Consider the following 13,587-nt stretch of genomic DNA (forward strand, 5'->3'; position numbering starts at 1 on the left):
ACATCAAATCTTTTCATCCTACATGGTCACCTGCTGTTATCCGTTCAGCTCTAATGACAACAGGTAATTGAAATGAGTAGTTTCACACCTCAATCAAAATGTGCATGCATTAAGAAAACTAAACTTATCCCGCTGCATAGTTTACTTAATATTTGAAAATAGTTGTCTTTTACAAAGTTGAATCTTTATTATAAACAGGTGAGGAGTTTAAATTACACTTCTCTTTCCTTTTATATTAAAATATGTATTCTCTTGAAAAATAAGTACATTTATACTTCACTTTATTTTAAAATTTTAATACATTCAAACTTTTATGTTTGTTTTGTCAATTTTTATTGTCAGTATTATTAGTGTATAGTATTGAACTCATTTTGTCAACTAAAAAAATTATAAACAATAAAAAAAAATTAGATAAAACTTAAAGTTAATAAATTTAAAATTAATTTATCTTTAAAGTTATAAATAAATAATAAAGTACATAGTTTGGTACAAGTGATACTAACAATTGTAGATTAAGAAGATTTTTGAACGATTTTTCAAAATTTTCTACTACTTTGAGGTCAATATAGTTTACTTAGTATATCTTATGCTAATATAAAAAAGAAAACATTGTGTATGACTTGTGTTGCAGCGAAGCAGATGAGTCCCACTTATAATCAAGATGCAGAATTTGCTTACGGAGCAGGCCAAATTGACCCTGTTAAGGCTGTGAATCCCGGCTTGGTATATGATGCCACAGAAATAGACTACATAAGCTTTTTATGTGGACTAGGCTACAGCCAGTCAGTTTTACAGCTAATCACAGAGGATGTCATTAGTTGCTTCGACACTGTATCAGCAAGGGATTTGAATTATCCATCCTTTGCTCTCAAAGCTCCACGCCCCAAACATCACCTAAGTGGAAGCTTTAAAAGGACTGTTACAAATGTGGGGTTACCGATGTCGATATATAGAGCAATTGTGACGGTACCTAAAGGACTCACTGTTTCAGTAAACCCCAGTGTTTTGTCGTTCACTTCACTGGGAGAAAAAAAAACATATGTTCTCACCATAGAAGGAAAACTAAAGAAGTCTATCAACTCGGCTTCTTTAGTTTGGGATGATGGAAATTTTCAAGTAAGGAGTCCAATTATTATTTTTGATGAACGAGCAGAGAAAGGCGAGAGTACAAAATTATATTGTATAAATTTTATTTATATTGTAATTTTTAATTTAATATTTTATATCATTATTGAATAAATGGTATTCTTTGTTCAACAGAAATATTGTACATTATTATTGAATAAATTGTATTCTTTGTTCAAAAGAAATATTGTACGCTTGTTAAAAAAATAAAATTTCATATTGTTCTTTGAATCATGATCTGGCTCGGAATATTTCATTAGGCTCACATATAATATTGCAAACAGAACCACAAAATATAGACTACAAACAAAATAAGTTATTAAAAGAGTGTTGGTTTTAATGTTTTTTTTTTTGTCATGATTGAGTTGTGCATATTAGGCCCATATCCTGTCTTGGACTCTGTTTCTTGGTTTTAAAGCAAAAATTGTGGTATAATGTTTTGTTGTTGGTTCGATAATCCGATTGAAACTGAACATAGTGAGAAGAAGATGGAAGCACAGGTGGTTGGCTTGATTTGAAGGAAGTTATTTCTTTTAGTTATGTTAGTGCAGATTAAGTGTCTAGTTGGGTATATGTTATTAAATATTACTGGAAATAAAATAATGAGAGGAGTGTGATATTTCACTTCTTTGTGCTTCTGCAAGTGAGTTCAATATAGTTTTGATGCACAGTTCTATATTGTTATATCAGTTTTTTTTACTTGTTCTTTTTTTTGGATTAATTTTTAAATTTTCTTCTAGATTTTCAATCTCTGACACAATAATTTCACTATGTCAATAAATTGATACTGAGATATTATTTAATTGTAGATAATTGGTCACTCGGATATACCTTGATTACCGAGATCAAGACAAATATTAAGATATACATTTGAAAATTTTGCTCTTAATGTATGACTAGAATAAAAGACAAATCTACTTCTCTTTTTTACTTAGCTTATAGGATGGAAACTTTCATTGCTTTTTTTCTTTCCTTTTCTTTTTCTCTTTCTCATAAACTTCTTTTTTAGTTTGACTTTGTTCAATTAAAAATGTATTTATAAAAAAAAAATAGTATATACGGTCTATTAACTTAATTTTAATTATTATTTTAGTTATTTATCTTTTTTTTTTCTCAATTTAATCTTTTATTTTAATTTTAAATGACAATTTAATTTTTTATGTTTTAAAATATTAATAATATTATCCTTTTTTATTTACAAATGACCAAATTGATAGAGTATTTCTTTAACTAATAAAAATACGTAAGTGAAAATAAAAACTCTATCAAATTAAATAATAATTTTTTAGTGTCTCTATTTTAATAAAAACTAATTTTTTTTAAATAAATAAATAAATAAATAATATTCATTTTTTATTTATTTTCTATATTTTGAAGTAAAATAAATATTTTAAAAGTTATTATTATTTTTACATATTTAATTAGAGGTACATTAAATAGACTAATTTTTTGGTACAGCAACAAGTAGATTTTTTCTGGGTACAAAAAAACACAGATTTTTTAGGACATTTCCGCGGAGTGGAATAGTACCACCCTTGCTTTCTTTAATAAATCCGACCTGTAACACAACAGCATTCTACAGTGTCTTTTAAAAATTAGAAATCTTTTATTCAAATTGATTTATGGGTCTTTGGCTTGTAAGAAGAAAAATGCAGCAAGCAAGCAAGAAACTTGTCCATGTTGCAGTATCGAAGGCAAGAAAATAGGTGCTGATGATTTTGTATATTAGGGGAAAATTAATGAAAAAGTTATTAAATATGATGAATTTTTTTCAAAAGGATTAAAAATAAAATAGTAAAATTTTATAAAAATTAAAAATTTATTTAATCTTAAAACACATATTCGTCGGTAATAAATAAATAAAATACGGGATAAATATTAGTTACTATAAAAAAAATTATTAGTTACCCATAAAAAAATACAAGATACATATTTGTTACTATAAAAATGTTATCTTTTTATTTTTATAACAAACATTTTGAATATGTTAGAAAATAATAAAAATAAGGTTTAAATATATGTTTTTGGTTTTAACAAATATGTTTCTTTTTTATTTTAGTCCCTGTAATTTTTTTTTTGTTTGATTTATACCCTTATAAATTCTAACAAATTTTAAAAAAGTCTTTTATAAATCTTTTTTAATAAAAAAATTGACATGCCTAATTTTGAATGAAGTGGCACATGATGACTGTGTAATTGTTGTTGACAAGACAATATATAATATTTAAAATTTATTTTATTAACTCAATTAATTAGTTAATTAAAAACTTAAAACCAATTAATTAATTGAACAATTAAATAATAAAAACTCAATAATCTTAATCTTCAACCACAAATTTTTTAATAAAAACTCAAGAACATTAATCTTCAACCCTAATTTCATCATCTTCAAATCACAAATTCTTATATTTGGATCTAAATCCTAAAAATTCTAATCTCTCATTTTTCTTACATCACACCTATAATTTTTGCCATAACCACCAAAGACATAGATAAATAAGCCAACTAACACACCTCTTTTCTTTTATTTTCTTTCTCTTTCTTTCTTTCTTTCTTCGTCAAAGACACTAAAAACATCTTTTGTTTTTCTCTTGTCTGATTTTCTCTCCAAACTAATCCAGAGAACGACCGACGAGCATAATCTCGTCAGAGATTCGCCTATACTCTTTATGTTGCCGGAAAAATCTATTTTCTCTCTCTTCAACTTCTTAATTTTGATTTTTTTGCCTCTACCTTCTCGATAAACAAACTTTAATCTCTAAATAAATTTGCGTTTTCCTTTTCTTTTTGATTGAATATATCTGAAATAGCAATGTGGAGGGAAAGACGCTTTTGTTGCAGAAAACAACCTATGCCTTTGGTTGTTATGGAAAGATTATAGGTGTGGTGTAAGAAAAATAAGAGATTAGAATTTTTAAGGTTTGGATTCGGATATGAGAATTTGTGATTTGATGATGAACAAATTAGGGTTGAAGATGAAGGTTGTTGAGTTTATATTAAAAAAAAATAGGGGTTGAAGATGAAGATTATTGAGTTTTTATTATTTAATTGGTTAATTAATTAATTAATTAGTTTTAAGATGACGATTTGCAGGTGAGTGAAAATAATCAATGCTAAAAGGTGATTGATGTTTGCAATAGTCAAACATAGAAAAAATCTAAATAATTATCACTTACAATTCTTTTGATTTTCCTTTTCTTACTTTAATTTTAGATTTGATAATTAGAACATTTTAATTTTTTTAGATTATTTAATATTTTATTTGAGAAATGAATTAAACCCTTAATTTAAGAAAGTAAAATAAAGTACGAATTTATTAAAATAAGAATAAAATAAAATAAGTAAAGGATGAATAAATTACAAATTAAATTGGCCTTGGCAACGGCTTGGTGGTCCTTTTTGTTTTTTGATTTTTTTTTCTCTCTTTTTTCTTCCTCTTATATTTTATGTTTTCTTTCATCTTGTTAATTTTGTGTTTGTAAAACAAAATTAAAGAAAAGAAAAATTAAAAACCTTATATAGTATTTCTTCTTTTTCTTTTGCGGGAAATTGACAAGGATGGTTATAGGCAAACCAAGACAACAAATTTAATCTTTGTATTGTACGTGAATTAAAAAATTATTTAATTCTAAACCTCGTTTTCTTTTATTTTTTTTTCTCTTTCTCTTTCTTTCTTTCTCCGTCAAACAGACTAAAAAAACATATGTGCTTCTCTTGTCTGATTTGCTCTTCAAACCAAATCAGAGAGCGTCCGACGAGCAGAACCTCGGCAGAGATTTGCCTATACTCTTTATGTTGCCGAAAAAATCAACTTTATCTCTCTTAAACTTCCACTACTAGAAAATTACAGTTTAGCTGCTGATTTTAGCGTCGGCCCCCGTCTCCAACGCTACTCAGCGTCGGTTTAGCCGACGCTAATGTAATAAATGTTTTCCAATTTTGTTGACAATTAGCGTCGGCGCGGTCGACGCTAAGTAAAATAAATCAGATTCTAGTTTATTCATTTAATTTTTAAGTGGCTGACGCTAGGTTATTTTTTAATTTTTTAATTTTATTTGTAAAATCAGATTGTTCCCTTAGAAAATCCAATAAGATTGAACACTTCTCCTACGTTTTGAACCATTCTCTCACTGTTTCTCTTCATTGAACCCTATATTTAGAACTCAACACCGATTCTCATTCCTCTCAATGCTGTGAGTATTGCCACCAAACCTGTGACCGTCACCGTCACTCTCAAACGTTCAGTGTCGTCGCTGTCCCCCTCTCGTACGTGTGACCCTCTCGAACCCGTCGTCGTTCAGTGTCGTCGTCGCGCTGTCATCTATTGTCGATTCTCAATGTAAGTGTCGCTGTCTCACTCTCAAGGTAGCCCGTTCACGTTTTTTCCCAAGATTAGAATTTCTGATTTCAAACAGTGGACATAGATTTATGGTTTCAGATTTTTATTTCTGCTTTCTGATTTTTAGAAGTTCTGCTTAGAAGTTCTGATTTTTAGAACCAAGATTAGAAGTTCTGCTTTCTGATTTTTAGTGATGATGTGGATGAATGTGTGATTTGTAGAACCAAGATTAGAAGTTTTGTTTTTGTGGGTTTTGTTTTTGTGTGCTTTCTATTTTTGTGGCTTTTGTTTGGCTTTGATGGTCTGATTAATGTGTGGCTTTTGTTTTGTGTGTTTTGTGAGTTTTGTTTTTTAAACATTTGCTATGATTCACAGTTCAAGCAAACTAAAAAGGACATAATAGCAACATCAAATGGAGAACAATTGGTTCGGTTCTGATTTACTTTCTTGATTATCAACAACCTAAATGGATTCAAAGGTATGCAACAGATTCAAATTTGACATTGGATTGGATGGACGATATCAGACACTGACTAATTTCTGGCCAGAAGTTCCTATTTTGGTCATTCATTGGTAATTTCTAATATTCTTCTAGTTCTGATTATCCACTTGATAAGTCTAATGCCCTAGAGTTTTTAACCAACAATCATAAAAACTTGATACACATGCTTCAAAGCTGCATGCAATGCTGGTATTTGAAGTTCTGTGATAGTTGTGATTGTCCATAAAGAATTAAAGAATGATTAATTGAGATTTTGCAGTGGTTAGACTTAGATAATAAATGTGAGTAATTAACAATATATCATGGCCAAAATTAAATATTTATTATGAATGTGTTATGATGTTAATATAATGTATTGATATTGTGTGTTTGTACTTATGTTTATTAACTTTTAGTTATTTGTAGTAAGGGCACGTAATATCTTACACCAAATGCAGGTTCTGGTTTGAACACCAATGTAAAATGCACTATCTTACACCAAGAAATCAGTATTTTGTTGTTGTTAAGGTTATTACAGACATAATGTAGATTTTCCTAGTATAAAATCAAGGTAATTTGAAGAATGAGGATGAAGGGCTTACCAATACCATAGCGTTGATTTGTCTTTAATTGCATGATTTCTGGACAGATTGCACTATCTGGACAGATTGCATGATTTCTCTTTAATTGCTTATATTAACTTAGACATAACTTAGAATGATTTCTGGTTCATTTTTCTGCGTTTTTCTGCGTTTCTGGTTCATTCTTCTGCTTGGTTCTGTAAGTTGTTGTTTTCTAACTATCCCAAATGCATTGATGCAGGACCTAGTCTCCTGTATCCTGGTGAATTTTGATAAACAACAAATCGTAGTTTGGAGGGGGAAGGATTATAAGCAATTGAAAGGTATGGATGTTGTTAATTTGATTATACTTTGTTATTAATATGGATGTTGTTGAGTTTGTTTGTTGGTGTACATGTTGAATTTGGAAAACCTCGCCGAACTCTGTAAAAGTGCAATCTAACTAAACGAAAATATGCTTTTGGCAGACGCTAAATCCTATTTTTCTAGTAGTGTTCTTAATTCTGATTTTTGCCTCTACCTTCATGATAAACAATCTTTAATCTCTAACTAAATTTGCATTTTTCTTTTCTTTTTGATTGAATATATCTAAAAAAACAATGTGGAGGGTAAGAGGTTTTTGTTGCAGAAAACAATCTATGTATTTGGTAGTTATGGGAAAGATTATACGTGTGATGTAAAAAAATGAGAGATTAGAATTTTTAGGATTATGATTCACATATAAGAATTTGTGATTTGAAGATGAATGTTGTTGAATTTTTATTGAAAATCTTGAGGTTGAAAATGAAGATTATTGAGTTTTTATTATTTAACTGGTTTATTAATTAATTAATTAATTTTAAGTTTTTAATTAAATAATTAAATGAGTTAATAAAATAAATTTTAAATTTTAAATATTGTCTAGTCAACAACAATTACACAGCCATCATGTGTCACTTTATCTAAAATTAATCCTTCACTATTTTTTTACTAAAAAATATTCATAAAAGACTTTTTCAAAACTTATTAAAATTTGCAATAATATAAATCAAATAAATAAAATTATAAAAACTAAAATCAAAATAAAATATATTTAAAAAGACAAAAAAAACATATTTAAATTTAAAATAATAACATAATCCTCGTAAAAATGATCTTAATTTATAGTACCTAATTACCTATAATGCACAAGCGACTTGTGCATTTAATTTATGCAAAAGTGGTCATGACGATTTGCAGGTGAGTGAAAAGAATCGATGCTAAAAGGTGATTGATGTTTGCAATAGTCAAACATAGAAAAAATCTAAATAAGTATCACTTACAATTCTTTTGATTTTCCTTTTCTGATTTTAGTTTTAGATTTGATAATTAGAACATTTTAATTTTTTAGATTATTTAATATTTTATTTGAGAAATGAATTAAACCCTAATTTAAGAAAGTAAAATAAAGTACGAACTTATTAAAATAAGAATAAAATAAGTAAAGGATGAATAAGTTACAAATTAAATTGGCCTTGGCAACAGCTTGGTGGACCTTTTTGTTTTTTGGCTTCTTTTTTTTTTCTCTTTTTTCTTCCTCTTATATTTTATGTTTTCTTTTATTTTGTTAATTTTGTATTTGTAAAACAAAAATAAAGAAAAGAAAAACTAAAAACCTTATATAGCATTTCTTCTTTTTCTTTTGCGGGAAATTGACAAGGATAGTTATAGGGAAACCAAAACAACAAATTTAATCTTAGAATTGTACGTGAATTAAAAACTTATTTAATTTTTATATATATACTCGCAAAATATTCAAAAAAGACAGATAATTTTTGGATGAAAAGAAAAGGCATATTATAATAGAGGACAAGAAAATATAATCCTTTTATTCATTCTTATTGATGCAATTATTACATATATGAGATTGAGTTTTATTTAATACATAATGATTTGTGTAAATATATAATGTAAGAGCTTTGAAGTTTTAGGGTCGGAAATCAACAAATTTGAGGGCAACAACATGGACGACAACATGGATATCTAGCACAAGAAATTGGAAAGCAATCTCCATAAGCTGTACAACAAGGTGGTAAATCTTGAGTTTGTACGCTTTGAGAGTTACCAGCCAAAGAACCTATAATAGCAATGACTAAAATCAATAATTTGAAGAGCATCTTCAACAAAGTGGTCATTACAACTGAGTTTGGTTTACAAAGAAAAACAAAGGAGATATCTTATAGTGAGCCGTATGTTAACGTAATATGTACTAATTTATAGACAAAGAATATATACTCTACAAAATCATTTTTAGTAATATTTAAATGTTAACATATAGGATTTAATTAAAACGCATTGATAGTGTAAAGATTTTCTACATATACTGACATTTAATTATAAAAATTATTTGTTTTTTCTTATAATTACTATTAAAGTCACACATATGAATGATTATGATATGTTGATAGTATAAAATATTTTACACTAATAGATTATGACAATTAAACTCTAATATATAATTTGTAAATTTATTATATTACGTATTTTATTCAAACTTTTGAATGACTTTTAAAACCTTATTATTTTATTTGACTAGATTTTCAAATGATATTTTCTAAAATTAATTTTTCTATCTTTGTTTATTTCACCTACTACATATTTATCTATGTCTCAGAATATATTATCATAAGTATTAAATTTATAATTATAAAATTAACTTTCAAAAAATACTTATTCACTTATAAGAGTGTATCTTTTTAACTTTAAACGACGGAGTTCAAAAAATATTTTTATTGTCATTTTAATTTAAAATGTATTTCATCTTCCTCCAATTCAAAAAAAAAAATAAAATTATAAACTATAACTTCTTAAGTATGTTTTATCAGATCTTAAACATCAAAAATTAAATATATCTAATACACTTACTTAAATATTTAATTACAAATATTTTAAAAAAATATAAGTTTAACATAAATAATATGATGAACTTTTAATTATTAAATATGATATACAAAATAAAATAAAATAAAATATTCTAGATTGTAATTCGTTTACAATGAAAACTAACATCTAGATATATTTTTAGAATGTGTAACAAAAATATATATAGTTATTTATTTTGTCAATAAAAAAATATTATCTATATTTTGTTTTTGGTTTCAAGGGGCAAAAGCCCTTGAAAACAAGAAAAAAATAAACAAATCTACATATGGATTAACAACATTCAAAAGAAAAGAGAAAAGAGAGACGCACTATAAAAAAAAATGGCATTTTCAACATTAGAATCAAAACCAAAATTTTTCAATTTTGTCTCTAGTCTAAAAAGCTTCTCTCGTCACATGATTTATGCAAAAATCACCATACTACATTAGCCTTATGATATCTTCCACGTTTCAGAATTGAGGATGGGAATTAGATATTCTGTAAGAGAGAGAAACCATTTGAACACACGAGCAACTTCACTATCAGATCTACTATTGCTCTTCTCTTCTGCATTTGAATGCTTTGCTCGATGACTCCAGTTTGTTGGGTAATACTGGCAGCCATTGTGTGACTATTATCAATCTTATTTTGAAATACCAACTCATTCCGACATCTCTCAAGAGAAGGTATTTTGTTGACTATGGTTGTGAATCTTTAGTACATTTCGCCGATTGTCTCTCCTTCATTCATTTCAAATAATTCGAACTTCCGTATGTCAATTTCAATTTTTGTTTTCTTAACATGGCTTGTTCCTTCATGGTGAGTTTGCAATGTGTCCCATAATTTCTTTGTCGTATCACATTCATCTACTTTTTCACTTTCTTCCCTGCTTAAAGCACATAATAAAAAAAAATTGAGCTTTTGAGTTTAGAAGTACAGTAGATTTTTCATCTACTGTCCTTTTTGTTTCTTTCTTCTTAGCAGATGTTGAATCGGTTGTATCTACTCTAGGTATGAAATCTCCATCTATGATGATGCGTCACATACCACTGTCATGTGACATTAGAAAGAACTGCATTTTACTTTTTCAAAAATAATAATCTGAGCAATCAAAGTATGGTGGTCTATGTGATGACCTTCCTTCAGCAATATGTTTAGCTTTTGACATTATCTTCCTGAAGCTTTTTCTCTAACACTTTTTGGGTGTTTAATCCTTAGAGACTGACTCTGATGTCAATTCAAGTAACAATGTCAATTATAAAGAATGAGGTTTGAATTATAATTTCCTCTTGTTAAAAATTCCTGTCAAAAACTAAAGTGTTTAACTCAAGATTGATATTGGTTACAAACGAAGAACGTTGGAGTTTGAATTATAATTGTTCCTTTTAAAAAATTCTTGTTAAAAACTAAAAAATTTAACTCAAGATTGATCTTGGATACAAACGTAGAACGTTCTTGGTTAGTGGAAAGAAAACAACAATATTAATTTATCAATATAAAAATTGATTGTAAGACAAAAAGTAAATAGGGATAAGGAAAGAGAGATCACACAAGGATATATCATGGTTCACCCAACACGGTGAGAACAATTTCTGAATTTTATAGCTAGTTGGTCTCTACTTTCCCCAATTTCTGAATTTTATGGTGAGAACAGAACATTAGAGTTCAATATTGTGTCAAGAACATCAATGTCTTGTCCACATGTTTCTGGTGCAGCAGGGTACATCAAATCTTTTCATCCTACATGGTCACCTGCTGTTATCCGTTCAGCTCTAATGACAACATGTAATTGAAATGAGTAGTTTCACACCTCAATCAATATGTGCATGCATAAAAAAAAAAAAAACTAAACTTATCATCGACTTAGTTTTAATTAATATTTGAAAAGAGTTGTCTTTTAGAAAGTTGAATATCATACTATTAGTGTACTGAACTCATTTTGTCAACTAAGAAAATTATAAACGATAAAAAATAATTTTAGATAAACCTTAAAGTTAATAAATTTAAAACTAATTTATCTTTAAAGTTATAAATTAATAATAAAGTACATAGTTTGATACAAGTGATACTAAGAATTGTAGATTAAGAATATTTTTTAAGGATTGTTTAAAATTTTCTACTACTTCCAGGTCAATATAGTTTACGTAGTATATCTTAAGTTAATATAAAAAAAAAACAAAAACATTGTGTATGACTTGTGTTGCAGCGAAGCAGGTGAGTCCCACTTATAATCAAGATGCATAATTTGCTTACGGAGCAGGCCAGATTGACCCTATTATGGCTGTGAATCCCGGCTTGGTATATGATTCCACAGAAATAGACTACATAACCTATTTATGTGGACTAGGCTACAGCCAGTCAGTTTTACAGCTAATCACAGAGGATGACATTAGTTGCTTCGACACTGCATCAGCAAGGGATTTGAATTATCCATCCTTTGCTCTCAAAGCTCCACGCCCCAAACATCGCCTAAGTGGAAGCTTTAAAAGGACTGTTACAAATGTGGGATTACCGATGTCGATATATAGAGCAATTGTGACAGTATCTAAAGGACTCACTGTTTTAGTGAACCCCTATAACGCCTAGTTACGTGGGTATAAAAATTGAGATAATAACACTAAAGTTGTAAGAATCAGATAAGAGAATAAGGTACTGTAATAAATAATAAACTATTAGAAAGAAGTAATGTTATGAAATCTCAAAAATTTATCCTTACAGCTGAAAAATATTTAATAATTAAAATATCAAAAACTGGACAAATAGTATCTAATTCCGACATAAAATGCAATGTAGACATTATGTCTACTTATTCTTGATCTACTGACCTAATCGAAGGAAATCACTCTTCTCAAGGGAGGTAGGACTGCTTAACTCTCGACGTCTCCAACGGTCTCAGTATCTGAAAACAACACTTTAATGAGATACAAAATCCCAATGAATAATACACATAATTTCAAAACAAGTATTATTCTCAATAGGAGCGGTAACCGGAAAAATGGATCATGGCACCCGCCTTCATCCAATAATATTCTTTAGAACAATTGTGATATAACTAAGATTTCTCTATAATAACCAACTACTTTCAATAATTAATTAAAAACTCGTCAAATAAATTAACGATAATCCACATCTATTATAATCAGATAATTCCAATATACACATTTATTCCACAAAAATAATTAGTTAATTCAATGATGGAGATATACTCCTTCTGCAAAGTGAGTATTATCTAATCATGTGGAGCACCAGCTCATCCAGTGTTGGGTACAAGACCCATCGGTGTGGAGTTTAAACCTCATCTCTTTGTGAAGTTTAATACTCATCCATATGGAGTTTAAACCTCATCTCTTTGTGAAGTTTAAAACTCATCCTGATGGAGTTTAAACCTCATCTCTTTGTGAAGTTTAATACTCATCTATTGGTGGAGTTTAAACCTCATCTCTTTGTGAAGTTTAAAACCCATCAATATGTGGGGTCCAAGACCCATCCATGTGGAGTTTAAACCTCATCTCTTTGTGAAGTTTATTACTCATCCAGGTGGAGTTTAAACCTCATCTCTTTGTGAAGTTTAATACTCATCCAGGTGGAGTTTAAACTTCACCTCTTTGTGAAGTTTAATACTCATCTATAGGTGAAGTTTAATACTCATCTATAGGTGGAGTTTAAACCTCATCTCTTTGTGAAGTTTAATACTCATCCAGGTGGAGTTTAAACCACATCTCTTTGTGAAGTTTAAAACTCATCTATCATTGGAATATAAAACAACTATGATCATTCAAGAAAATATAATAAGACAATCTTTTTAAAAAACATATATCTCTCAAACACATGCAATCCAAATAATTCATATTTCAACAACTATATTTGAAAAATCATATTTATAATCTACTATTTCATTTGAATATATAATAACAATGATCATTCAAGAAAATATAATAAAACAATCTTTTTAAAGAGTATATATATATATCTTAAACACATGCAATCCAAATAATTCATATTTCAACAACTATATTTGAAAAATCATATTTATAATCTACTATTTCATTTGAATATATGGTAACAATGATCATTCAAAAAATATAATAACGCAGTCTTGTTAAATGATATATATCTCTCAAACACATACAATCCAAATAATTCATATTTTAACAATTATATTCGTAAAATCATATTTATAA

At 28.1% G+C, this 13,587-nt stretch overlaps 1 protein-coding gene and 1 long non-coding RNA gene across 3 annotated transcripts; both read left to right on the forward strand.

The window, feature by feature from the left end:
* Positions 1–5,189: 5,189 nt before the first annotated feature.
* Positions 5,190–8,815, forward strand: LOC101490427 (uncharacterized). Of its 2 annotated transcripts, none has more exons than XR_189334.4 (4): positions 5,190–5,464; positions 5,840–6,037; positions 6,768–6,849; positions 8,470–8,815. It is a non-coding gene; the product is annotated as an uncharacterized lncRNA (long non-coding RNA). The 2 variants fall into 2 exon arrangements; XR_001144120.3 differs by having other exon boundaries at positions 5,191–5,464; positions 8,476–8,815.
* A 2,279-nt stretch (positions 8,816–11,094) lies between these two features.
* On the forward strand, positions 11,095–11,992 carry LOC101508389 (subtilisin-like protease SBT4.9). The gene is made up of 2 exons (XM_073364096.1): positions 11,095–11,191; positions 11,667–11,992. The coding sequence occupies exons 1-2, from the start codon at positions 11,095–11,097 to the stop codon at positions 11,990–11,992; spliced, it is 423 nt and encodes a 140-aa protein (XP_073220197.1).
* The last annotated feature ends 1,595 nt before the right edge of the window (positions 11,993–13,587 follow it).

This window comes from Cicer arietinum, chromosome 1 (assembly GCF_000331145.2).
Source record: "Cicer arietinum cultivar CDC Frontier isolate Library 1 chromosome 1, Cicar.CDCFrontier_v2.0, whole genome shotgun sequence".
Taxonomy (NCBI): Eukaryota; Viridiplantae; Streptophyta; class Magnoliopsida; order Fabales; family Fabaceae; genus Cicer; species Cicer arietinum.

What these genes read in the sequence shown, in the direction of transcription:
- LOC101508389 (XM_073364096.1), top strand. Translation starts at nt 11,095, where the DNA reads ATGTCTTGTCCACATGTTTCTGGTGCAGCAGGGTACATCAAATCTTTT. An exon ending in TTCAGCTCTAATGACAACAT is followed by an intron (nt 11,192 to 11,666) that starts GTAATTGAAATG and finishes CTTACGGAGCAG; the next exon opens with GCCAGATTGACCCTATTATG.